The sequence below is a fragment of the Mustela nigripes genome, chromosome 5, assembly GCF_022355385.1.
Source record: "Mustela nigripes isolate SB6536 chromosome 5, MUSNIG.SB6536, whole genome shotgun sequence".
In the NCBI taxonomy this organism is placed as follows: domain Eukaryota; kingdom Metazoa; phylum Chordata; class Mammalia; order Carnivora; family Mustelidae; genus Mustela; species Mustela nigripes.
Window position 1 is genome coordinate 50,004,810 of NC_081561.1, and position 27,039 is coordinate 50,031,848.

Genomic DNA, 27,039 nt, shown 5'->3' on the forward strand with positions numbered 1-27,039 from the left:
GGCTTAATTATTACATTTACAATGAGTTGATTTTAATATGTCTCTTTTAATGAAATCATTATATATATATTTGCCTCTTTAAAATAGTTTCTTAAAATATTAAGCCAAGAACTGACTTGTATGTGTACACACACACACACACACACACATACAAGTCAGTTCTTGGTTTTATATTTTGCTCTCAAGAAACAAGTATATCATTACTTTAAATATTAAAATTGTTGTAGTAATATTTCCATATCTAAACTGGGAAGCCATTCAACTTTATTGTTAATGCAGTGCTTGTTTCTATGGCAACTTTTTCACATCACTCTGTTGGTAATCATGGACTCACAGGTGCTAAAGGGGCTTCGGAAGTATGTAATAGAATGTTCTCATTGCTCATTTAGGAAATTGAGGATCAAACCTTCGGATTTGTGGCTTCCTCACTGCCAGTCCCGTGGCTAGTGTCAGAGCAGAAATAAAAAATGGTTCTTCTGGCCCCATTCTAGCATTCTTTCACCTACACCACACTGCCAGGTACTATTCTAAACTAACACTAAAATTAGCACACACACGCACATGCAAACACATCCCATATATATACCACATGTATAAACATCAACAAACTCAAGTAGTTTGCTTAAATCAGGCTACTTTGTGAGTCAGACTATGCTTTTTTATGTTTTTTTTTTTGTATTACAAATGAAAATATTTTGGTATGATAACGACAAGATGACTTGCTGGCTATGGACCCCAAGACAATTGCTTAAAAAGGGAAAAAATCAGTACTAAACAGTGATTTTTGTCTTCTTAACATCTCAAACTGCTTTACTACAAATTTTTCTAATTATACTGAAGGTGACTATTGTTCAGGAACTTACAATTATAAATAATAAAAGTTAAAAGATACAAAGAAAATCTTTAGTAATATCTTTGCAACTTATTTCATGGTTTCAATTTGACAGCCACTATAAGAATAGAAAATGCAAAACACTATAAGAAAAAATAATTCTACGTAATCAAATTTCATCCATAAATAACAGATTCTAGAGTCTACATCTGTGCTAACACAGTAGTCAGTAGTCCCTTGTCAGGCTGATGAAATGTGGTTACTTTTCTTTTTTTGAAATATGGTTATTCAGAACCAAGCTGTGCTATAAATAGAAAATACACAGCATAGTTCAAAGACTTGGCCCCAAACAAGGAATGTAGAATATCTCAAGTTTATACTAATTATATGTTTGAAAGAGGATTTACATATCATTACATAAAATATATCTTTGAAATTAACGTTCCCTATGTTTGTCTTGTTGTTTTTTTGTTTTGGGGTTTGGTTTTGTTTTGTTTTGTTACTTTTTAATGTGGCTATTAGAAAATTTTAAATTACATATGTGACTTGCATTTATGGTTCACATTCTGTTTCTACTAACCATTCTGATCTAAGCCATTCACATGCTAACCTTCCTGTCTGAAATACCCCATTGCTCATTTTTTAAAATCCAGAATATGCCCTACACTATCAAATGCGACCTGCCCTTGAATGCTTTTCAAAAAGCATCTGTCCCATCAGGAATCGAGCACTCTCCTTCTATAAATTGCAAAAGCATCTTGCTTCTGACCCCACCCATATTATTCCAGTCCCACTACTAAGAGTCAAGTTCCTAACAAATAGAGTCTATGTACTGTTTTAGGTATGTTCGTAAGCTGCTTCAGTAAAGAATAAGTAAATTTTTGTTAGACAAGTAAGCAAATATATGTAGTACATATATTCTCAGTTCACTTTCTCTCAAAGCTGTCTTGAGAGGTCAGAATTTTCTAAAATAGGTTCATGACTGAATAAGAGGATACATACCAGCTGATTGTCAGATACTGTAGAGGATGGCGAGGATAGGTTTGCCTGCAAAATTTGAAACATGGTGTTCATTTAGTGAAATTCATAATTTAACAAATATCTATATTTTTAACTTTTTTGAAGTTCTTTTATTATTAAAGAATACATGTCCACTATAGGATTTTGAAAAGTATAAGGTAAAAGGAAAAACATCATTATGTCACCAAAAAATGATGTGAACATGCTTGGTACATTGCCTTACAATATTTTCCCTCACCTAACAAGGAATAAGATGTTTTATGTGTTACTTTTCCTTAACATCTTAATATAAGTACTATCATAAAACATCAAAAATTCTTCAAGATGACATAATAGTTCAGTCTCTGTATATACTGCACATTTTACCTAAACATACTAGCATTGGTGGATGCTTAAATTTGTTTACAGCAAATTCACACAACAGATTTTTTTTCTTAAAATATCTTTATATATGAAGGAAAGCATAACAAAATTTTCATGATTTTGGAAAGAAACAATTTAGTTTTAAAAAAAAACTGTTTCAATCAAAGGGGAGGCTAATATCATTTCTTCCTTCTTGGCTCCTGATCTTCACTCCCTCCATCTGGATTTAGTTTCCTTCTTACTGAAGTAAATGTTGCGGTAGTTCTGCCACACCCTACTGTCGTGGACTATGCCTGCCAACATTTTTATTTTTGTGCTCATTCTTGAATGAGAGTTCAACTGGACATAGAATTCTAGGTTCAGAGTTATTTTCTCTCAGCATTTCTCAGTCACTGTCCCACTGGCTCTGGCTTCTGTCAGTGTTGTCAGTCTAAATGTCCTACCTTGGTGGATTGTTTGTCTTCACACTTGGTTAGCGTTTAATACTTTCCTTCATGGGGCACCTGGGTAGCTCAGCTGGTTAAGGAACTGACTCTTGATTTCAGCTCAGGTCATGATCTCAGGGTCATGATCTCAAGGTTGTGAGATTGAGCCCCCCGTGTTAGGCTTTGCACTCAGCATGGATTCTCCTTGTCCCTCTCCCTCTGCTCCTCCCCCAACTCATGCACTCACTCTATCTCTGAAATAAATAAAGTCTTAAAAAAAAAAAAAAAAAAAAACGTTTTTCCATGACATTCTGTAACTTCACCATGTGAGGGTAGATTTCTTTTAATGCTTCTTTTTTGAGATTTGGTATGGTCCATCATTCTGAGTATGCATATCTTTCTTCAGTTCTGGAAAATCTTCCATGAATAACTCTTCAAATATTGCCTTTCTCACATTATGTCTCATCTCTTCTTAAGAAGATTCTATTAAATATATATTTAGTTTTTTAATCCATCTAATTTTCCTCAATTTCCTTTCATATTTTTATCCCTTTATGCTGCATTCTGCATGGTTTCCACATATACACTTTACAGTTAACTAATTTTTCTTCAATTTTATATTAATACATTCAACATGACAATTGAATTTTATGTTTTAAAGACTTACTTTTATCTTCTGGAAGTTCTACTTGGTTCTTTTTCAAATCTTTCTTATAATATCTATAACTCCTTTTAACTACTTTAACATTTTTATTTTTTTAAATCTAATTTTATTTTTTCAGTGTTCCAAGATTCATTGTTTTTTTTTAATATTTTATTTATTTGACAGAGAGAGAGAAATCACAAGTAGGCAGAGAGGCAGGCAGAGAGAGGGGAGAAAGCAGGTTCCCTGCGGAGCAGAGAGCCCGATCCTGGGCTCGATCCCAGGATCCTGGGATCATGACCTGAGCCGAAGGCAGAGGCTTTAACCCACTGAGCCACCCAGGTGCCTTCCAAGATTCATTGTTTAACATTTAATTGTTTTAGACTTACTAAATAGTGAAAGTTAAAATCTGAGCTCCTGGCTCCTGGCACACAGGTTCTGATGTACATGCGTTCCACCAAAGCTTTACCTTCTCCACTTGGAACTCCCATTTCATTTCTGGCATTCAGAAGTTTCTCCTTCTTTACTTCAGATTGGGTCACCTAAATATTTTTAATAATTATGTTTCATCAAGCTTTCTGCATTTAAGTGGGAGGCTGAGCTCCACATCAACTCCACCCTTAACTGTGATGGGAAGCGGTCAACATACAAATGCTTAATTATAAATAATAGACTTGCCTGAAATATGATAAAGTGGTCTTCCTAAAATATTCTTATTCTTGAAACTGCAAATGTTTTCAAGGTGTATTATAAATGTGTCAATACTTTTTTTTTTTACTTTCTGAGCTATGAATGATAACTGGGAACTGAGAGTTTAGTGGTTCTTTTGGTATTGCCAAGTATATAGAAGTATGAATCACCAAACATAAGGACAAGGCACCTGTGTTCCTTCTCACACTGTGCCCAATATTGTTTGTTTTCTGCTTTTTGACTCATGCCTTTCTTCACAAGGTCTGTCGCTGCTTGCTGCCATTCATGGTTGCTCTCTGGCAGCAGGGTGTCTTGGCTAAATGCTCCCCATCTCTAATTGCTGGGACCAGGTTAGTGGTTAACATGCACCAAGGTTTATGGTTATGCTGTGCTGCAGGAAATTGCCTTTCAAAATGTTCATCACATCCAGTCCACCTAGGGTTTTGTTTTTAACCTCATAATGTAATATAAGTAATAATTATTTCCTCTAAAGTCTTCATTTTTTTTTTCTCTTAAGTTAATTTCTCATTATTGCAGTAGTGAGAGAATTTTCTATGAGTCCCATAAGTTAAGTTAATAGCTTCTATGACATATGCTGAAACAAATGTGAGTACTTTGACTGAAATCTATCATAGTTAAGTTTTCATCTCAATAATTATAGGAAAGAAGGGATTACACATTAAAAACAAAGTATTGATTCATCTGTGTATAAAGAGGATGTGGTCTATATACACAATGGAATATTACTCCGCCATCAGAAAGGATGAATATCCAACATTTGTATCATCATGGATGGGACTGGAGGAGATTATGCTGAGTGAACTAAGTCAAGCAGAGAAAGAGAATTATCACAGGGTTTCACTTATTTGTGCAGCATAAGGAATAACATGAAAGACATTAGGAGAAGAAAGGGAGAAATGAAGGGGGGTAATCAGAGGGGAAGTTGAACCATGAGAGACTATGGACTCCAGGAAACAAACTGACGGTTTTCGAGGGGAGGCGAGGTGGAGTGACGGGTGAGCCTGGTAGTGGGTAGTAAGGAGGCACGTATTGCGTGGAGCACTGGGTGTTATACACAAACAATGAATCATGAACACTACACCAAAAACTGATGATAGACTGTATGGCTACTAAGATAACATAATTAAAAACATCTTTTTAAGTATTTGTGCAATTTAACCACGTTACTGACATTTATCAGTGTGTAGTGCTAAATAATACCAAACTATTAGATGGAAAAAAAGATTAAATGTTCAAGAAAAGTTGTGATTAAATTAAGGAAAACCCCAAATATCTTTGAACCAAAATTCCTTTACTGGGAATTATAACATTATAATAAGATACTCTAAACATCCCAATTCCATTTTTATTTTATCTTTTACAATGGATTTCATATCATTTATGTGAGAAACTCTTCCCAGAGAAGGATAGAATTAAATGTTTCCCTCAGGGTGATATAAATATTTATAAAACCACTGCAGATCCTTCACCAAAGAAAAAGAATATTGGCTTCTGGGTGTTATGAATATAACCAGATTTTTTCAACCAAGCCAATCATGTCAAGCTCTTTGAGAAGCCTCACTTTGTTTGCCTAATACAGGTTAGCAGGGTTTATTAAATGCTGTAGGTATAAATATGTTATTAATTTTGTAGCAATTATTTTCCAAAAAGGGAGAAAAGCCTGTTGGGTGAGCTGAGATCAGAGCAGTGAGAGGTGGGAGAAAGTTACTCGGCCTGAACCACTGCTCCTTGGTTAGTGAAGAAAGGTAGAGAAGCAACTTGATGTTCCTAAGACTAAACTTGAAATTGGATTTGAATAACAACAAAGACTTTAGTTATTCGTGTCTATCCACATTAATAGTAAATGTGAGGAACAACAATACAGAGGAGTGTAAGGATGGCTATTGTGTGAAACAAAATCCTACAATCTATTCTAAGGCCTTTAACATCATTTTAATCATAAAAGAAAGAAAAGCAATGTATAAGAAAGGAGGAGGATCCATGTTAACTAACATAACATCATTTGAAAAGCTTAGACACCAACAAAGAAAACCAAAAAAAAAAAAAAAAAAAAGTGAAAAGGCAAAATTTCTTACTTCAGAGAAAATCTATTAATGAGCTAGAGTATATGGAAAAACAAAGAGCTAAAGACAAAGGCAAGAAAGGAGAATTTGAAATCCACTGAAAAATGAATTGCTCTACAGGACCACCACTGTCCCAAGCCAGCTTTGGAGAAACCATGTTCCTTTCCAAAGACTTGCTGTTAGAGGCCTAAGAAGTACAATGAAGCTCCAGTCATTGTCTACATTGTTTTTCCTTGCCATGTGCAGCTTTTCCCCATTCTTGACACATGTCTTTTTGGCTGGCATCACACTAGCAGACACCCTCTTGGGGAACTGGAACAGAACCCAGTTGTTCCACTTGTCTTTGCCTTCTGTACTCTACACTTCCACTTTCAGTTTGTTTTTCTCCCTTTCAGCAGTCACATCTCTCCCACCTGAATAAAACAGTCAGTTCAATATCATTAGGTTGTTTTTCTTCCACCCGTTCTCTGTTGACTCATTGTCCTGAGTTTCCTTTTCTCATGGCTCAAAGAAGTCTAATTAGTGATAATGTGTTAAATGAATTATGCTACTTCTCCCAGGCAGAAAGACAAAGTTTAAAATATTAACTGAGCCCCTGGTAATCATTGAGTGCTGAGACATAAAATGATAAAATGATAAAACACTGTCTTTCCCTTAACCTAGCAAGTGCTCCTGTTTTGTTTTATTTTTTTGTTTTGTTTTGTTTTAAGTTTTTTTTTAATTTTTAATTTTTTTATTTTTTTTATTTTTTTTTAATTTTTTATTTTTTATAAACATATATTTTTATCCCCAGGGGTACAGGTCTGCGAATCGCCAGGTTTACACACTTCACAGCACTCACCAAAGCACATACCCTCCCCAATGTCCATAACCCCAACCCCCTTCTCCCAACCCCCCTGCCCCCAGCAACTTAAGTGAGTAGAAGAAGAACAGATTTTTTTTTAAGATTTTAAGTATTTATTTGTCAGAGAGACAGGCACAGCAAGAGAGGGAACACAAGCAGGGGGAGTAAGAGAGAGAGAAGCAGGCCTCCTACAGAGCAAGCAGCCTGATGTGGGGCTCGATCCCAGGACGCTGGGACCATGACCTGAGCTGAAGGCAGACACTTAACAGCTGAACCACCCAAGCACCCCAAGTGCTCCTGTTATTTGTACATAAGTCACTATGTACGCAAAAGAATGAATCCAATAGTAAGAATGTTAAGCCCATAGCGATATATTATGAGGCAACATATCTTTTTTGCTTCACGTTCTTTACTCTCTCTATAGACATTACCCTATCTATCTCATTGAAAAACATTTTATAAATTAGTAACTTATCATCCCCAAAAGGCCTAAATACAAAAAATAGATTTGAAAGTTTGAGTCTTTGTACTAAGGAATGATGATTCCATCGTGTCATGAACATAACCAGGAGGCAAAATAAGAGGGTTTAGGGACCAGGGACAGCCATTGTTTATATGTGCTAATGAGGAGATTAAAGATCAGATCAAGGGGAAGTTTAGCTGAAATACGAAGGCTTCACGTTTGGTAAAGTCTAAAATAATGATCTGAAGGATACAGGGCATAAGGAGTCTCTCATTACATCTTTTCCTCTTCATTTAGTGGAACCCAGATAATTACCTTTAGTTCCTTCCTCATTCCATTTCATATAAGCATGCCTCAGAAATATTTAAATACAATAAATAAATAATAAATAAAATCGTAAAAGAAATAAATGAGAATAAGCAGAATTGTTGTTTAAAGTGTTCACAACTCTTTCTGTAATTCGTCAAATCTCTGGTCACAAACTATGGAAAGCAGATCAGGATCAAGGTCTGGACTGAAGTGAACTGCATTGAAGTTTCCTCTTACCTTCAGACCTAGGACTACATAAGCACACAGCACCTCTGAAAACACCCAAGCATAGAGACAGTGCCAAACATAGCAACAGGGGAGTTGCCTAAATTGGAGACAGTGACCTTTACTTGAATAACTGTGTGTATGTGCATGTGTGTGTGTGTGTGTGTGTGTGTGTGTATTTTTTGTATGTATATATATGTATGTGTATATATGTGTATATATATATTTGTATGAATATATATTTATGTGTGTGTGTGTATATATATAGTGGGGAATATTCTTAATAAAGCTTGACATATTTTTTAATATATTGTGATATTTTGAAAGCAATATGCATCCATTGTTATGACATTTTTCTGTCCCTCAAGCTCATTAAGATGGGATCTTACCTGTTTACTATATAACCTTCAATAGGCCTGTCTCTGTTATTTCTCTGGCACTTAAAAGTAATTCATGCAATGTAGAGAGTTTATAAAAGAAGTTGTTATCTATAGGCTGTGATTCCAACTAAGGGTTTTTTGATAAATTAGTAATGGATCTGATACTTTTCTTATTTTCTGAGGTTGCTCTTTGTTAAGAAAGCCCACTGTGGTTTTGAATTATATGAATGAAATAATTTATACCGGTTGTAGTTAATGAAAAATAAATATTTACAAAACAAGTGTAATGCAAAGGAAAAAATGACATTCCCCTCCAAATATGATAGACTGAAAACAGAATAAAATAGAAATTCAAATAAAAAATATATTTCTTTACATAGGAGGAAAGAAATTCTCTAAAAGTAAGTGTCATGAGAAACAATCACTCTTCCACATTATCTGATAAATTATGAGTTAAATTATCAGAGTGATATAAAATGTTAGAAATATAATAGGTATCATTTTAGATATTGCCATCAAATATGAAATTATTCAAAGTTTAGCCTGAAGGTTATTGAACATGAAGAAATAATTTAGACCCAGAATACAAATACTAATGGATAAAATATTTAAGGAAAACAAACCATGTCCATATCTTTTATAGTTCTCACACAACTGTTAATGGCAAGGGCTTTGATATGAGACAAATCTGGTTGGATTTTGCCTACTCTGTCTTCCAAGACTTGGTTCCCTCCTTTGTCATATGAAGATCTTGAAATAATAATACCCACTTCATAAGACTGGTGTAAGGGTAAGTGAAATACTTCAGTCTCATTTGCAAGGTAAGAACTCAAAACAATTGAATGGAATATTGTCGATAAATTAATAGAGTCAATCTTGCAAGTGACCTGTGGAGATCACCATTACTCAACATATTGTTAGCCTCACTTAAATTCTACTATACTTAAGAAGACCTCAATTTACTTTAAAATCACTTGCAATTCAAGTACACCATGAATTGAAGAAAACTTTGACTTTATTTAGACTGAATTGATGGTACTTTTCAAGCATCTGGCTTATCCTAAAAAAAAAAAAAACAAAACAAAACACAGAGTATGTGAAATGTAACAATATGTGCAATAAAGAATAAGAATAGGAAACTAATTGTTTTTGCATTTTCTTTTCTTTTCTTTTCTTTTCTTTTCTTTTCTTTTCTTTTTTTCATGAAAAAGAAAAGCAGCATTTTACTAAAGTTCCCAGAAAGAGGAATTAGTCATACAATTTCTCGTTATTTAATAAAACCATTATAATCATCCCAGGAACACTGGAAATCCAATAGATAATACAGCTTCATCAAAAATTAGCAACTTGGTAAGTCTGTTTACAGTTCAACCAATTCTACAGCCAGCTCTTCTCTAATGTCTAAAAGGAAGCGTCTTGCCTATCCTCTATTTGTTTACTGTCTCCCCCATTATAAGTTCTAGAAATGGGGACCTTATTAGGCTCATCCCTCACCCCAGTGACTCCTCAGTGAGTAGACATGGTAGACACTCAGTAAATATTTGTTCAGTCAATGCATAAAAGCAGGAAATTGAGTAACAGAACTCGCTGGAAAATTCTAAGTTTTCCACTAGTTATGATTCATGGGTCATATACTGCACTTTCAGAGAGACCCCAGATATAGGGATTTTAAGTGGTCTATGCTAATCTATTGAGGATACCCTCAAATATCACAATACCTTTTCTCTGGTTCTCATCTAAGTCTTCTCCTTTTTCCTCTGTGGTGCAGGAGTTGGTAAACAGGGGGTCCCTGTTTTCTAATAGAATTAGAATTTCTATGGTCAATGACACATCAAGTCCCAGCAACTATATACTGCAAAGATGTCTACTTCCCTCAAAGTCTGCTGAGAGGTGGTGAAAGACTGAAAAGACTGCTCAGATTTGCTTTTGAGTTTCCATGAAAGTGGAAGAGAAAAAAAAATATAGCAAAAGATTAATTAATTGAGTGAAAGCTATCCAAGTCATCCTTAAGGTAAGGTATCTTATAGTTCAGGCAATATGAATATTGGAATTTCTAGAAGAAAATACAACTATGTCATTCTTTTAAAATCAGAACATACTGTATTTAAAATAGATTGTTCACATGAGACCAACACTTACAGCTGAAGTGGACTTCTGCTCTAAAATTTCATTTTTTTCTTCTCAAAATAAATGTATCAGACATCACTTGGTAAATATAACAACTATAGCCAAATATTTAGAAGTGTGATTTCCCTATGATTTGGCACCAAAGAACTGGGTTTTACATTCCACCATAAAATTATCCTTGATAGTCTTCTAAAAGACATGGACATATTTGAGGTCTCACAAAGAACAATTTAAATGTCATATTGTAAGAGAAAGTAAAAAAATAAAGCTTCTCACTCAAGAAACCAAATGTAATCAAAGTGAAGAATGTCATCTGAATCAGAGTTCATATTTGGTCTAGTCTATACTAATCTATTTGATGATTCATTGCTAACATTGAATGACTCAAATGCTCTCAGAAAGTTTGGGGCAAATATTAACCTACTTTAATTAAGTCTGATAACTTATTGAAGAATAATTTGAAGTAAATTCTAACTATGGAGCTTGAAGCAGCCCCTCCAGAATTATTCCAATTGCTACCAAGTTAACTACCCACAGGGAGGGACAAGAGGATGTTTATCAGCCCTCCCCATCTTCTTGTGAATGAGTCTCCATCAAAGGCACTTTGGTGACAGGTAGGAGTAGGTGAGAAAGACATGAGAAATCAAAAATTTGCAGTTATTTTCTCCTGGGTCTGGCTCTTGTAGCATGTATTAGTCACAAAAAGTATTGAAACCGCTTTAGGGAACTTTCATTTCTTGTATTCAACTTCAGAAGCAAGGAACTCCATTAAGTCATGGCACTTCTACTCTTCCCAAGATAAAAAGGAGGAAGAGAAAGGGGAGGCATAGATGAAGGGAAAAGCAAAGGCAAATAAGAGGAAGAAAGTGAAGAACTATTATTTATTCCTGTCTGTCAGGACTACATCAAGGGCCTTTCATACATTAACTAATATGAATCATACATAAGGCAATTATTCGTTTCCCAATTTTATAGATGAAAAAATTAAGGCATAGAGAGGTTAAGTTATTTTACCAGGATCAGACAGCAAATAGCTATGTTATGATTTAAACTTGGGTATAGTCTACCAAATGTCTCTAGTCTTTTAAGTATTACTCCAAATGGCTTTCAATAAAAACGAGAGTGAAATCTTCTGGGTAAATACTCTAAGAAGTGTTCCTATCCATACCCTCTAAACATCATTTCCTAAATGTGATAAAATTCAGTTTATTATTTGCTTAGGGAGATCCGAATGAAGGCAGAAATACAAAAATTGGAAAGAGAATATGTCACAAAGTATGCAATTAATGACTATGCATTCTTGATGATGATGATGATGATGATGATAGTGATGGAAATAGCATATTAGAAAATATAAGGTATAACTTAAAAGAAATAATTTACTGTTTTGCTTTAAACTAAAAACTGAACACTTGCTTAGGAGAAGATCTTGTTTCTGTTGAAGCTGGCCACAGGGTGGATTATGAGTTGAGTAAAGAATGGAAACGTGATGGGGCTATATGTGTGTGCCTAAGGCATTCACAGCCAGAGCCATCATTAATTGAATCAAGTGTGTGAGTCTCTATATACACATCTATTAATCTATTTTTGCTCCTAAGTGAAAATTAGTTTATTTGACAATAATTTAAATCAAAAAGAAAGCAAAAAACTAGTCAAAACCAGCTAAACTGGCCATCCCATTGGAAATTGACAAATCTTAATGGTTCAAGTATATGAACTGAATCCTTTATGATAAGCACAATAAACTTTTACAAAAATGAAAGTGTCATTGAAGCTCTGATATTTAGAAAGACAGAAAAGAGGTGTTGGAGTTCCATTTTATTCAGCCAAACTAATCAAACTAGACCTCACTTAAGAAGGAATTTAATCAATAAACTTATCTGACCTAACCTGATCTTCCACATCTGGGTGAATCACACCATCCTACCCCTTTCCACTTATGAAAAATACCAACTAATTCAATATTAATGACTGTATAATTGAGTTCCCTCTAAAGCATACACATCCACCCATTAAAAAAGCAGTATGTATCACTATGAAGGGACTTACATATTTGGTTTCTCGACCAGCTGCTCTTGGAAGAGTTGTAGGCATCTGTATGGAAAGAAAAATAATTATACTACTGAAGTAACCACAAAAATACTGAAAGATTCGACTTCTGGGATAAGTGTTCACTTTTGTGTGTGTGTGTGTCATTATGAATTTCTAACCATTCTGCTCTCTTTTCTGTACAAAACCCTGTTCTTCTGAAAACTATTTCATTAAACTACATCGCTTCATTATTCTTTTCATTGTCATTATCTATCAGTTTTCTGACAAGTTTTCCCATATTTACTGATGACATCCATTCATGAATCATAATGGCCCCTTACGGGATTTCTGCCATTTCCAAAATTCATACAGAAGTCTCTAACCTCTCACTTCTTCAAGCCACTGAACTCCAAAGGTGTTCTCATCCATTCCATTTCACTCATCCACTCTCAGGATCATTCCTAGACTTTGCCTTCACAAATAAAATGGGAAATCTGTAAAATTTTAATTTGAGCATCCTACTCTGAGAATTCTATCTCCCATTCACTTCTCAAATGTCCCCAATACAACATTTCTTTAACCCCACTGAGACTCCAAAATCAATGAGTTTTACCAGTTCCATTGTGGTGTTATTACCCCTTAGTTTATATATATTTCAAATTATCAGTTATTTTAATACCTTAATTTCTCTGGCCTGTCTCTTTATGGTAAACTCACCCTAAAAAAAAAAAAGAGAGGGAGAGGGGGGGGGGGGGGAAGAAAAGAAAACCATAACCCTGGTGGACCTTATCATCTATTTTCTCTAAAATTGAAAAGCAAAACATTGTGAAGAAACTCTCTCACCCAAGCTAATTGATTTCATTACAAATTAACAGTTACCAACTTCAAATGAGCATTCAGTACTGCCCAGTAAGCCTCTAATTTTTCTCTTGTAGGCCCACTTTCCTACTTTCTGAAATGAGATATGTTATTTGAGTCATTTATCTCCTCAGCAAATATTTATTATATATCTACTATGTGCCAGGAACTTTCCTATACCCTTCAGTTTATAACTAAACAAAACAGACAAAGATACCCTGTCCTTGAGGAGCTTACACTCTAGCAAGATAGAAGGTAAACAATAAAATAATGAATAAGTAAATTATACTGTATGTTGCAGGTAAATCATATATTTCACTATATGTTATGCAAAAAAAAAAAAAAAAAGAAATAATTTGAAACCTAGCGTAATGTAATCTTCCAGAGAAAATCTTTTCTTCTGCCAAAGACCTTATTTCTTTCAGAAAACCCAGGTATTAAGAAGGTCAAGAGTGCTGAGGGCTTTTAAATAGGATGGCCAATCTAGAGAAGGTGTCATTTGGATTAAGATTTGAAGGAAGTGAGGGAGCTGGCTATGTACAATCTAAAAAAAGGGCATTTCAACAAGATGGAACAAATGTAAAGTTCTCAAAATGAATTCCCACCTCAGAATGGTGGCTCAAGAACTCAAAGCAATCCTTTCAAAATAGACAACAATAATTAAAATATTCAAAAGAATATTGACATGTTATTTATAAACATTTATTTATAAAACATCAATGAGCTAATAAAAAAGAAAAGAAAAGAACTCGGGCGTAAGATCAGGAAAAGATGGGAATCCAAATAGATGATGAGTCAAGCATCTGAGACTGGCTTTTATCCTAAAGATGTTTGCAAACAATAATGAGTTGCTTGAGAAACTGATCCAAACTTTTGACTGTCTCAGAGATGTAGAGAGATAAAAGTCACAATCCATGATCCCCAAGAATAGAATGAGCCTCAGAACTAAGAATGATCTAGAATTTCTCCCACAGTCTTCAGGCTTGCCTCGAATCATGAAAACAACTGTTTAGAAAAAAATCATCCCCAAACCGTAGATTAAATGAAGAAATCCTTCCTTGCTAATGCTCCTGGTGTCTGACAGAAGCAAAGAAAAAGCTCTCTGTAGTAAGATAATATCATCTGAACCCTCAAATAATTTCTATAAATTAAATTTTGAGTAGAATATCCAACACACAATCAGATTCAAACACACAACGAGGTAAGTCAATGTGAGTGAAAATAAGCAGAAATAATGAACAACCAAAAAACAGGCACAGAGAATCCAGAAATCCGTTTTCTAAGAACCAGACTGAAAACAACCATAGTTACCAACATGCTTTTTCTGAGATAAAAGTTAAGCTTGCAGATTTTTACAAGGCACTAGAGACTATAAGAAGCGATATAACTGATTTGAAAACAGGACAAAACGTGCTAAGACAAGAGCATGCTTGGCACATTCGAGGCACAGGAAGGAAGCAGACAGAGCGGTCATGCTGGGAGCAGGGAAGGAGAGCAGGGGAGCAGTGATGGAAGGGCTGGGACACCAGATCATAGAGGCCCTTCCAGGAGCTTGTAAGGATTCTGTTTATATCTAAAGGAAATGTGTAGGCACTGCTGGTTTTCAGCCGTGGGGGGCCATAATCTGACTTATGCTTGAAAAGGGTCTCTTTGATGTGTTAAAAATGAATCATAGTGAAACAAGGATAGAGGTAAAAAAAAAAAAAAAAAAAAGTATTGCACTATCCAGCAAAACATGAGGATGGCTCAGCAGTACAAAAAGCATGAAATAATCATATTCTACATACATTTTAAATCTACAGCAATAGGGATTCTTATAGCAACGTGGAATATGAGAGAGGGAGAAGAAAACTTGACACCAAAGTTTCTAGCCTTGTGCAAACAAAGATTAGAATTCTATAGGTGGAGATGGGAAGGGAGGATATGAAATAGTTTTTATGGGAAGAAATCTAGATTTTAAGTTTTCAGATATTTATTAAAAATCTAAATGGAAACAGAGAACAGATATCTGGGAGAACAGAATTTGGGGATAATCCCAGACTAGAGATAGAAATTTGAGAGTTGTTAGCATAGACTTGTCTTTCAAAACACCAAAGGAATGAATACAGAGAGGAATGACAAGTCCGAGGATGGAGTCCAGTGTCCCTTTAGCCTTCATAGTTCAGGAAGAGGAGGATAAGCCAGCATATGATCCTAAGAAATAATAATGGCAAGTGATGTGGGACAAAAGCTGAGAGAGCAGTGTCCTGGAAGGCACTAGAGGAATGTGTGCAAAAGAGGAGGGTGTGTCTACTATCTCCAATTTTGCAACTATGGCAGCTCTGACCAGAGCTGAGTTTATAGCAATGGGAAACTGGGGAACGTGGTCTGGGCAGCACAGTGAGGGCACAGACCTGGAGGGGATTTATGGGGAAGGAGGAATTGAAATCAGAACACCTAATGGTTTTCAACTTTTTTTCTAATTTCTTCCCCATTGTATGGTTGCTTTTCAATCTCAGTTAATAATCTTAAACCTTGGGGCGCCTAGGTGGCTCAGTGGATTAAGCCACTGCCTTCCGCTCAGGTCATGATCTCGGGGTCCTGGGATCGAGTCCTGCATCGGGCTCTCTGCTCAGCAGGGAGCCTGCTTCCTCCTCTCTCTCTGCCTGCCTCTCTGCCTACTTGTGATCTCTCTCTGTCAAATAAATAAATAAGATCTTTAAAAAAAAAAATCTTAAACCTTTCTTCACTGAAAAGTGTTAGTAATTGCATAACTAAAAATATGGGTTTACAAAATCCTTCATTTTCCCTCCATCCACCTACAAACATGCTTGCACCCACACCTGACATTTCCTCTGTTTTCTGTTCTGTTACAAGGGCAGGTTTCCAGGTTTTAACCAAATTATATTTATTTGAATTAGGCTGTAGGTTCTATGTCCTTCTGAGGGATTTTCATCCTTCAGGATCTCCCTTTCTTTGTATAATTAGTACCTCCCCTCTAGTGAATCTACCGCATGCCAACTTGCTCTTATCATTTTCAGCTTTAAAAAGCAACCCAGAGGGGCGCCTGGGTGGCTCAGTGGGTTAAAGCCTCTGTCTTTGGCTCGGGTCATGATCTCAGGGTCCTGAGATCGAGCCCCACGTCGGGCTCTCTGCTCGGCGGGGAGCCTGCTTCCTCCCTCTTCTCTCTCTACTTGCCTCTCTGCCTACTTGTGATCTCTCTCTGTCAAATAAATAAATAAAATCTTTAAAAAAAAAAAAAAAAAAAAGCAACCCAGAAATCCCTTGACCCTACTCCAGACCCAATTTCCTTCTCCCTTTCACAGCCCAACATTTCCAAGTAGTTGTTTCTGTCTGTTTGTTTTACATATTCTGTCTCTGCTTTCTCATCACATACCACTTTTCAACATCAGTGATAAGGGCAGCAGAGGGGTAATATGAGGGAGAACAATTTAAGGGTGGTGAAAAGAAGTATCTCTGAGGATAATTTCAAGATGTCCCTTCAGCCTGGCTGGGGGAAAAGGGGACAGTGGAGCACAGGTTTGGACAACTGGACAGTTCTTGAGGCCATCCTCGGAGATGACAATGGAAACGGCTCTTTGAAGAGGAGCGTGGAGAGCCATAAACAAAGGTACAGAGAGGCAAAGAGGAACGCCATCTCCAGGGTGGGAAGAGAATGGCACGGGGAGAGTGGTTGACATTACAGCTTTCTACAGCCTGAAACACATGTTCTTTCTGTTCTTCATAAAACAAAAACAAAAGATAAAACTCAGCAGAATTGGCCAATCCTAGGCCCTAGGCTTTTGCATCTTCCACCTAGGCAGCAGGCACACATAGAGCTAAGCAAGCCGATAAGCTCCAAGAACTTTGAGTTTCCATGGAAAAATAGTAAGAATCTGAAAAATGTGAACGCTGTAGGAAAAAACAATGGTGCTGTTATTCCTCTCCTAGATTTTTACACAAGAGAAACATGTTTATACAAAATCTTGTTTATAAGTGTTCTTAGAAGCTTTATTGGTAATAACACCTAAGCAGAAATAACCCAATTGTCCATCAAGTGGTGAAGACTTAGCCTATGGTACGACCATATGACGGAATACTACTCAGCAGTGAAAACAAATGAACTATTGATACATGCAAAAACATGGATGAATCTCATCTGCTTTTTACTAAGTATAAATAATGAGACTCAGAAGACCACATACTGTTTAATTCTATTTATATGACATTCTTGAAAAGGTAAAAGTATAGAAACAGAGAAGAGATCAGTAGCTGTCTGGTACTTCGGTTGGAGGGAGGGACATACTACAAAGGAATACAAGGGAACTTATTTATTTGATGGAATGTTTTGTACTTCAGACATGGTAGTGGTCACACAACTGTATTATGCTTTGTGAAAACCCATAGAACTGTACACTGAAAGGGTAAATTTAACAATGGGTAAACTATACCTCAACAAATAGGACTTTAAAAAAGAAAACTATATCCGACATAACAAATAACATAGAAATTAAAGGACAGAATAGATACTGAACAAATTCTTGATATCAAATCAAGGAATCCCCTTGAAGAAATTAGGAAGCAGTAAATAGAAAAAAAATGTATAAATATTAAGGCTTATGGAAAACAGAAAATAAAAGGGACAAAATCACTTTATAAGAGCCCCAGGAGGAAGAAACATTTGAAAACTATGACTAAAAATTATCCTGAATGTAAGAGGCAGAAAAGATTGAAGACTTCAAAGGAGAGGTCACAGAGAGTACTAATCCAGACATGTAAGAGAAAAAAATGCACCTTATGTTATAAGAAAAATCAGTCACATTAGAGATAAAATTCTACAAACCAAGAAACAAACTCTTTTTTAAAATTTTTTATTGTTATCTTGTTAGCTGACCTACAGAACATCATTCATTTTGGATGTAGTGTTCAATGATTCATTAGCCCTATAACACTCAGTGCTCATCACAACACAGTATTAAGGAAGAAACAGACTCTTAATTCTAGAGAACACACTGATGGTCACCAGAGAAAAGGTGGGTGAGGGGATGGGTTAAATAAGTGGTAGGGATTAAGGAGTCTACTTGTGATGGGCACCAGGTGTTGTATAGAATTATATTGTACACCAAAAACTAATATAACACTAATATATGTTAACTATACCGGAATTAAATAAAGAAGTAAGTACTGCACCAAAAAAAAAAAAAAAAAAAAAAAACTTAGAAAGAATACAGAGCCACTTGGTAAATGATCATTCTGTAGCAGAAGATTAAATATCATGCTGGCAAAATACTTCACAAGTATGTTCTTGAAGAAAAAGAACGTAGGGAAAAAAGTGTTAAAGAGATAGGACCTATAATTTTCTGTTCAACAAAACTGTAATTTAAATTAAAGGGCAAAATAAAGATATTCTCAAAAACATAGACCACAAAGCCAACACAAAAACACCTTGTTGTATATAATTTTCAGCAAGATTCCACCAAGAAAAAATAAATAAATCCAGGAGAAAGCTATCAGTGTGTGAGAAATCAGGATCTAAATAAAGAAGATATCAAGAAAGATATAACACAGATATTGCAAAGTGTATAGGAAGGTAAACATAATTATTATCTTTAACAAATTATGTGCAACTAAGCAAAGAAAAGGTAAAGTAAAATAGTCATTTTTTTTTTTAAATTTTCAAGTCAGTCAATGTCAAAATAGTGGAAGGAAAGCAGGGGGAAAAAAAAAAAAAAGATTTAGGATCCCAGATAAACAGATTCTCCAGACTGAATATAAAAGTGATATCCAGAAATATATTGTCCTAAAAGTAATTAGACCAGAGGGTAAAACATTAAAAAAAAAAAAACAAGTAATAGAGAAAATAGTAAAAAAGTAATGAGGTATGAAAGTAATAGAAAATAGTAACAAAAGATATAGCTAGGAAAACATGAATTTAAAATTGCATACATATAGGGACGCCTGGGTGGCTCAGTTGGTTAAGCAGCTGCCTTCGGCTCAGGTCATGATCCCAGCATCCTGGGATCGAGTCCCACATCGGGTTCCTTGCTCTGCAGGGAGCCTGCTTCTCCCTCTGACTCTGCCTTCTACTCTGTCTGCCTGTGCTTGCTCTCACTCTCTCTCTCTCTTACAAATAAATAAATAAAATCTTTAAAAAAAAAATAAAATAAAATAAAATTGCATACATATATTACCTACATGGAGGTCACTGTTTTCATACTAGATTAAGAACAGCCTCAGGATCAAAAGGATTATATATGCTATTTTTTTTAAGATTTTATTTATTTATTTGACAGACAGAGATCACAAGTAGGCAAAGAGGCAGGCAGAGAGAGAGAAGGAAGCAGGCTCCCTGCTGAGCAGAGAGCCCGATGTGGGGCTCGATCCCAGGACCCTGGGATCATGACCTGAGCCAAAGGCAGAGGCTTTAACCCACTGAGCCACCCAGGCGCCCCTATATATGCTAATAAGGATATAAAAATCAAAAAGATGAGAATGAACACCACAAATAAGCAAAAGCAACACAAGTTCATAATATACAAGTCAAACCTAATAAACACTACTCTAGCTTTATCTTTGTCTTCCTCTAGGCAGCAATTACCACGATTACATTCTCTTACTCTCGTAGCTTACCACATAGTTCTAATTTTCCTCTCACAACAATGGACATTTCTTCTCCTCTACTGGCTTCTCCTCTACCTCTTTTATTGGACCTACAATATTTTGTTCCTTGGAGCTCTCTGTAGGGCACTCCCAACGTTAATGTGCCCATCATTTCCAGATCTCTCCTACAAGTTCCAGACATACCAGTTTAAGGCCCCCTGGTACACACTTCAAACTCATCCTGTCCAAAGTGAACATACCCCTCTCCCCTCTTCCACATTTTGCCTTCTACATAAATGTCTGTGCTCAAGGCAGAAACCTGGAGTTCATCCATGATTTTACTCTCCTAGACTACTTCCATCCAACCCCGCAGCAGGCCTAAAATATCTCTCAAACCCACATGCTCTCCTCTAGCCCCCTGAACCCACCCCACTTAGGCCATCATCACTGACTGGTCCTCCACAGCAAAGCCCCCCCACAGCAGCCATCTTGATCATTGTCAATCAGTTTATATTATTCCCCCATATTTTTATATCCCTCCATCTGCCATGGTTTCCAAATTTCACACTATTAAATATAAGAATACCTTGTTTTATTGTGCTTCACTTTGTTGTGCTTTGTAGATAATGTGTTTTTCACAAATTGAAATTTTGTGGCAACCTGTGACAAAAGTTTATCAGCACGTTTTCCAACATTTGCTACTTTGTGTTTCTGTGCCACTTATTGGCAATTCTTGCACTATTTCAAACTTTTTCATTATTGTTCTATTTCTTATGGTGATCTGTGATCAGTAATCTTTGATGTTATAACTGTAATTATTTTGGGGTGCCATGAGCCATGCCCATGTCAGATGGCAAAGATGTGTTCTGACTTCCCCAAAAGCCATTCTGCAATCTCTCTTCCTTACCTTGGTCTCCCTATTCCCTGAAAAATAACAAAATTGAAAAATTGAAATTAGGTCAGTTAAGAACCTATAACGGCCTCTTAGTGTTCATGTGAAAGGAAGAGTTGCACATCCCTCCCTTTAAATCAAAAGCTGGAAATGATTCAGCTTAGTGAGGAAGGCATGTTGAAAGCCAGGAGAAACCCAGAGCTAAGCTTCTCCTGCCAAACAGCCAAGTTGTGAATGCACAGAAGTTGTTTCAGGAAATTAAAAGTGCTACTCCAGCAAGCATACAAGTGATAAGAAAGAAACAGACTTATTGCTGATGTGGAGAAAGATTTTGCCATCTGGGTAAAAGATCAAAGTAGCCAGTAACATGCCCTTAAGCCAAAGCCTAAACCAGAGCAAGACCCTGACTCTCTTCAAATCTCTGGGAGAGATAAGGAAGGCTGGGAGAGATAAGGAAGCTGCAGAAGAAAAGCTTGAAGCCTGCAGAGGTGGGTTCATGAGGTTTAAGGAAAGAAACCATCTCTATACAACTCAAGTGCAAGGTGAACCAGCAAATGCTGATTTGGGAGCTGCAGGTTATCCAGAAGATTTAGGGAGAATTCATGAAGGATTCAATGTAGATGAGACAGCCTCATATTGGAAGAAGGTGCCATCTAGGACTTACATAGCTAGAGAGGAGAAATCAGTGCCTGGCTTCAAAGCTTCCAAGGATAGGGGCCAACTCTCTTGTTAGGGACTAATGTAGCTGGTGACTTTAAGTTGAAGCCAGTGTTCATTGACAATTCTGAAAATCCTAGGAATAATCCTTGAGAATTATGCTAAATCTACTCTGTGCTCTATAAATGGAACAAAGTGTAGATGACAGCACATCTGTTTATAACATGGTTTACTGGATATCTGAAGCCCACTGTTGAGACCTACTGCTCAGAAAGAAAGATTCCTTTCAAAATATTACTGTTCATTGACAAAAGAACTGGTCACCCACGAACTCTGATGGAAATGTACAGCAAGACGAATGTTGTTGCCACGACTGCTATTCCAACATTTATTCTGCAGCTCATGGATCAATGAGTAATATTGACTTTTACGTCTTACTATGTCATTTGCAGCAACATGGAAAGATCTTGAGGATATTATGCTAAGTGAAATAAGTCAGACAGAGAAAGACAAATACCATATGATTTCACTTATACGTGGAGCATAAAAACAAAACAAACAAACAAACAAAAAAACAAATGAGCCAACAAATAAACAAAACCAGAAAAATACTCATAAATACAGAGAACAAACTGATGGTGACCAGAAGGGAGGAGGCAAGGGAATGGTCAAATGAATGAAGGAAAGTGGGAGGTATAGGCTTCCAGTTATGGAATGAATAATTTACAGGAATAAAAGATATAGCATAGGGAATATAGTCAGTGGTATGATAATAGCATTGTATGCTGACAGACAGTAGCTACAATTGTGGTGACATAGGATAATATACGGAATTGTCATATCACGATGTTGCACACCTGAAGCTAATATAATATTATGTATCAACATACTCCAATTTTATTGATTTTATTTATTTGTATTTTTTTCAAAGAGGAGGAGACCAAGCATAAGCCAAAGGGGGGCGGGCTGAGGAAGAGAGAGAATCCCTATACCTCAATTTTTTTAAAAAAGAAAAAATGAAAAGAAAACTTTCTGGACAGGATTCACCATTCTTGATGCCATTAAGCACATCTGTGACTCATGGGAAGAGGTCAGAATATCAATACTGACATGAGTTTGGAAGAACTTGATTTCAACCCTCATGGAGGACTTGAAGGAGTTCAAGATTTCACTAGGGGAAGTAAGTGCAGATGGGGTGGAAATAGCAAGACCTAAAATTGGAAGTGGAGCCTGAAGATGTGCCTGAGTTGCTGCAATCTCGTGATCAAACTCGAATGGATGAGGAGTTGTTTCTGGTGGAGGAACAAAGAACACGGTTTCTTGAGATGGAATGTACTCTTGATAAAGATAGTGGGAAGATTGTTGAAATGATAACAAAGTATTTAGAACATGACATAAACTTAGTTGTTAAAGTTGTGGCAGGATTTGAGAGGACTAACTAATTGTGAAAGAAGTTCTGCGGGTAAAATGCCATCAGACAGCATCACACACTACAGAGAAATCATGGAAGGAAGAGTCCATTGATGAGGCAAACTTCATCGTTGTCTTGTTTGAAGAAATTGCCACATTCACCCCGGCCTTCAGCAATCCCCACCCTGATCAGTCAGGAGCTATGAACATGAAGGCAAGACCCTCCACCAGCAAAAAGGTTATTACTCTCTGAAAGTTCAGAGGACAGTTAGCATTATTTAACAATAAAGTATTTTTAATTAAGATATGTCCATTGTTTTCTAGACATGTTATTACACACTTAACAGACAACGATATATCGTGAACATAAATTTTATATGTATTGGGAAATGGAAAAAAAGCACTTGATTCACTTTATTGCAATATTTACCGTATTGCTATGGGCTGGAACTGAGCCTTCCATACCTCCAGGGTATGCTGTAATTATCTAAGTCACTATCCCTAGCCCACCGTCCCATTTCACATGCTCGGCCCCTGGTTCCTTATACTGCAGCCATACTCGCCTTCATCTTCATACACACTAAGTTCCTTCCTGCCTCAGGAAATGTGCATGTGCTTACACCTAAAAGCTCATTTCCCTGATCTCTCTATACTTTGGACTCTTCCCATCTTTGCTCTCAGCTTGAATTCCTCTTTCTGATCACTACATCCAAAATATTACCTTGCTTACGTTACCTTGCTCGCCATTATCTCCTTAATGCCTCACACCATCAGGCCCATAGTAGGCCCTTAATAAATACTTGCTGAATGAAACAATTGTCTTAAATTTAGTGACCGAGAATAATGTATTTTAATACTATAAGCATTAAATATTTGTTAAATAAATCAATAATATATATTATTCACATAGTATTACTTAAGTTCTATTCCTATTATAAAATATAAAGTACTTTTTATATGTTCAACAAACAGAATGAAAATATACTTTAAAATTTATGTAGCTTCAAAGAAATCAACATTTCCTATTTTTAGATTAAAAGACTTAAAGAATATACAATGAATAGGCAAATATAAAAATTACAATTTTCTATTTGTAGGTCCTCTCTGCTAAAATATCATTTGTTAATACTGATGATTATTAGTTACTGAGTTCCTATGTCATTATTCATGGATAATTATAGTTTTGATAATCCAATCAAAAATTAGGATACTCTTCTAGTCATAAGCAATTCTGTACATTTAAAACCTGCTTTGTATATACAATGTACAACTTTTATTTTATTTTTTTTTAATTTTATTTATTTATTTGACAGAGAGAGAGAGAGACAGCAAGAGAGGCAACACAAGCAGGGGGAGTGGGAGAAGGAAAAGCAGGCTTCCTGCTGAGCAGGGACCCTGGCAATGCAGGGCTCAGTCCCAGGACCCTGGGCTCATGACCTGAGCCAAAGGCAGATGCTTAATGACTGAGCCACCGAGGTGCCCCCACAATGTACAATTTTTAAAGGGAACCTGAAAAAAAAACATTTACACTCACTCAAAGAGTGAAAATAAAGCTGACCAAAAAACCTTAACAATTATAAAGAAAAAGCCACAACCATTTTGAAAATTTGATGAGATCTGTATTAAGCATTCAAAAAAAAAAATGTAGCATTTTATTCCAATAAACGAAAATGACTATTATAAGAAGGAAATAATTAAATACTCGGTTAAAACAATTAATGACTTAGTAGTATCCTAACAATCTAAAATATCCAGGTTTCTGTCCCTGTGAGTCAAAAAACAACAAAATAAGCTTAGTCGACCAAAAAGAAAAAGTTCCAGAAATACCTGTGTGAAAGCTCTTAGCCTAATGTAACTTCGGTCTACTTCCTTTCCCACTTCTGCAATTCTAAGTGACTGAGAATTACATAAGTACTGAAGCTATGGTATGAGATAAAGATAAGCCACAAATTCTATATGTGGTTCTTAAAATGCTTCTTGAAATGCCAACTATAAGGACAAAGTCTAACACTTTGTCTTTCAAACTGTTTGAACTTAACCCATAGTTAGTAATAAATTTTACTTTGTAACCCTGAACACGTATACTTACATACATACATGTAAACAAATTGAAACATACTTCAACAATACTACCCACTAGTTGTAATCAAGTCTGATATTTTACATTCCTATTATTCTGTTTTTAAGAGACTGGTTGCTATTCAACTAATTAACTTTCCAATTCACGACAGGGTCTTAACCTGCAGTTTAAAACCATTGTCTAGTCACTCTTATGGTTCAGCAAATTATATCAAATATATACATACTTTCATTGTGTCAGAACCCAACAATGTCTGTGAGGAACTCGAAGGAGAGTCAGAATGCTGGAAAAGAAAAAAAAAAAACAAGAAGGACAAACCTAAGACGCATCATACTCAAACAGAGGAAAATGAAGAGAAGCGAAGCAAATGTTTGAATTGCACATTCTAGTCTAAGGCATTACCATAGACAAGGAATCCTGTAAGACCTTATCAATGGTAGCACAGAGCTCTTCAGTTTGCTGCCTGAGCTGTGCAGGGAAACAAAACTGGAAGAATTGAAACCAGGTACTGAGTTAGCAATGAGTTTTGGTCTTTTGTTTCAAAAGCATGGGTAATCTGAAGTCATTACCTCCAGAGGTGGGTCTAAAGTGTTGTCCTTGAAGACACTTTCAGTCTTGGCTGGTTCGTCAAGCGCCTAGTGATAAACGAAATAGTTCTCTTGTGAGGCTTTTAGTCAAATATACCTGTAGTATAAAAGTCTCTTCAAAAAGCCCTGTATCTCAAGATTTCAAAAAGGAAAAAAAAAAAAAAAAGACTTTGAATCATTGATGATGATCTATTATCTGGCATAGAAGCATTGCTCACATCTGCCTAGTTTCTCCAATGTAATGAGTATCTCCAACATACGGTATTGAAATAAAGAAAGGAAGCCAAACTTTTTAACATACACACTGGAACTTGGACACGTTATACATCCAGATGACGCTTGTCCCCTTCAAAGAAATCACGTTGGGAAGTGACATACAGAAACAATGATGTAGCCTTTTCTCAAAATACCACAAAAACTACTTTTGAGAAAATGTTTCAGGGTCAGTTTAATAAGAAACATGCACACACAAGAAAGAAACTTGCCTAATTTTTAATCATTTAGGTATAAAAAATTTGGGTTACCTGATTCATTAGACTTGGCCTCGGATGACATCCAACTCTTTTGAAAAATACTTTTTGTTTATTGTGATATAGGTCAGGTATCTACTTTTTATTTATTGTGATATAGTTCAGATACCTATTTTAGACATATAGATTAGATATGGAGAAAGATGGCACTCCGTACCGTGTTCGTACGCCATTGAGAATAATTAGTTTCACATAATAATGGAAACCAGTATGCATTCCTCCCTGCTTGCTTTTTCATCTTCTACATGAACCTGAGAATTCATCACTCATTAATTTTGTGTTTATCATTACGTGTACGCCTTTAATTTTTAAAATGTAGCAATATATTTATACATCACTAAACAATATATAAGGTTATGTTGTGCAAATCTTCTAATTTCATATAAAAACAAAATATGATTCTGGAACGTTTTTGTGCTTGTTTGCTTGCTTTAAACCACTTTATTGAGATACGGTTGAAATAGAAAAATCTGTACCTATTTAACATATGCAACTGATGTGTTTGGAAACAAGTATATATCCATGAAACCATGTCAACAGTCTATTGCCATAAACACGTCCATCACCTCTGAAAATTTCCTCTAGCCCTTATTATTGTTTTCCATATAGCTATTCATTTAGTTGTTGGACCTCCACATTATATCCCATTTTATGCATATTCCACAACAAAATGGATACTTCTTCGAGTGCAGAATATTTAGGGTGCCCCATATTTTCCCTATTAGAAACTGTTAACAACTATCTCCCATGTACACTTTTCTTTATAACATATTTGTAGTTGAAGACTAAAGAAAAAGATAGCTTTTTCAGATACTGTGAAATTTTTCTTTAAAACAATTGTATAGTTTTACACTCGTAACTGCAATAAATGAGAGTTCCTGTTTTTCAGACTTTGAAGAATCTTAACATCCTGACATACATAAAATATCTCCCTATGGTTTTAGGTTGAATTTGCCTGATAATTTTTGAGGTTGGGCCTCTTTTATGTATTTACTGGTTATTCATGTTTC

General features: G+C 35.8%; 1 protein-coding gene across 1 annotated transcript in view; it reads right to left on the reverse strand.

Moving 5' to 3' along the window:
- MLIP (muscular LMNA interacting protein) overlaps window positions 1–27,039 on the reverse strand; it is a 171,901-nt gene that overhangs the window by 66,920 nt on the left and 77,942 nt on the right. Inside the window, exons 6-10 of the mRNA XM_059399037.1 lie at window positions 25,482–25,547; window positions 25,315–25,398; window positions 25,139–25,195; window positions 12,455–12,499; window positions 1,835–1,879 (exon numbers count right to left, since the gene is read on the reverse strand). Coding sequence (XP_059255020.1) covers window positions 1,835–1,879; window positions 12,455–12,499; window positions 25,139–25,195; window positions 25,315–25,398; window positions 25,482–25,547 — 297 coding nt within the window. The remainder of the gene's footprint in view (window positions 1–1,834; window positions 1,880–12,454; window positions 12,500–25,138; window positions 25,196–25,314; window positions 25,399–25,481; window positions 25,548–27,039) is intronic.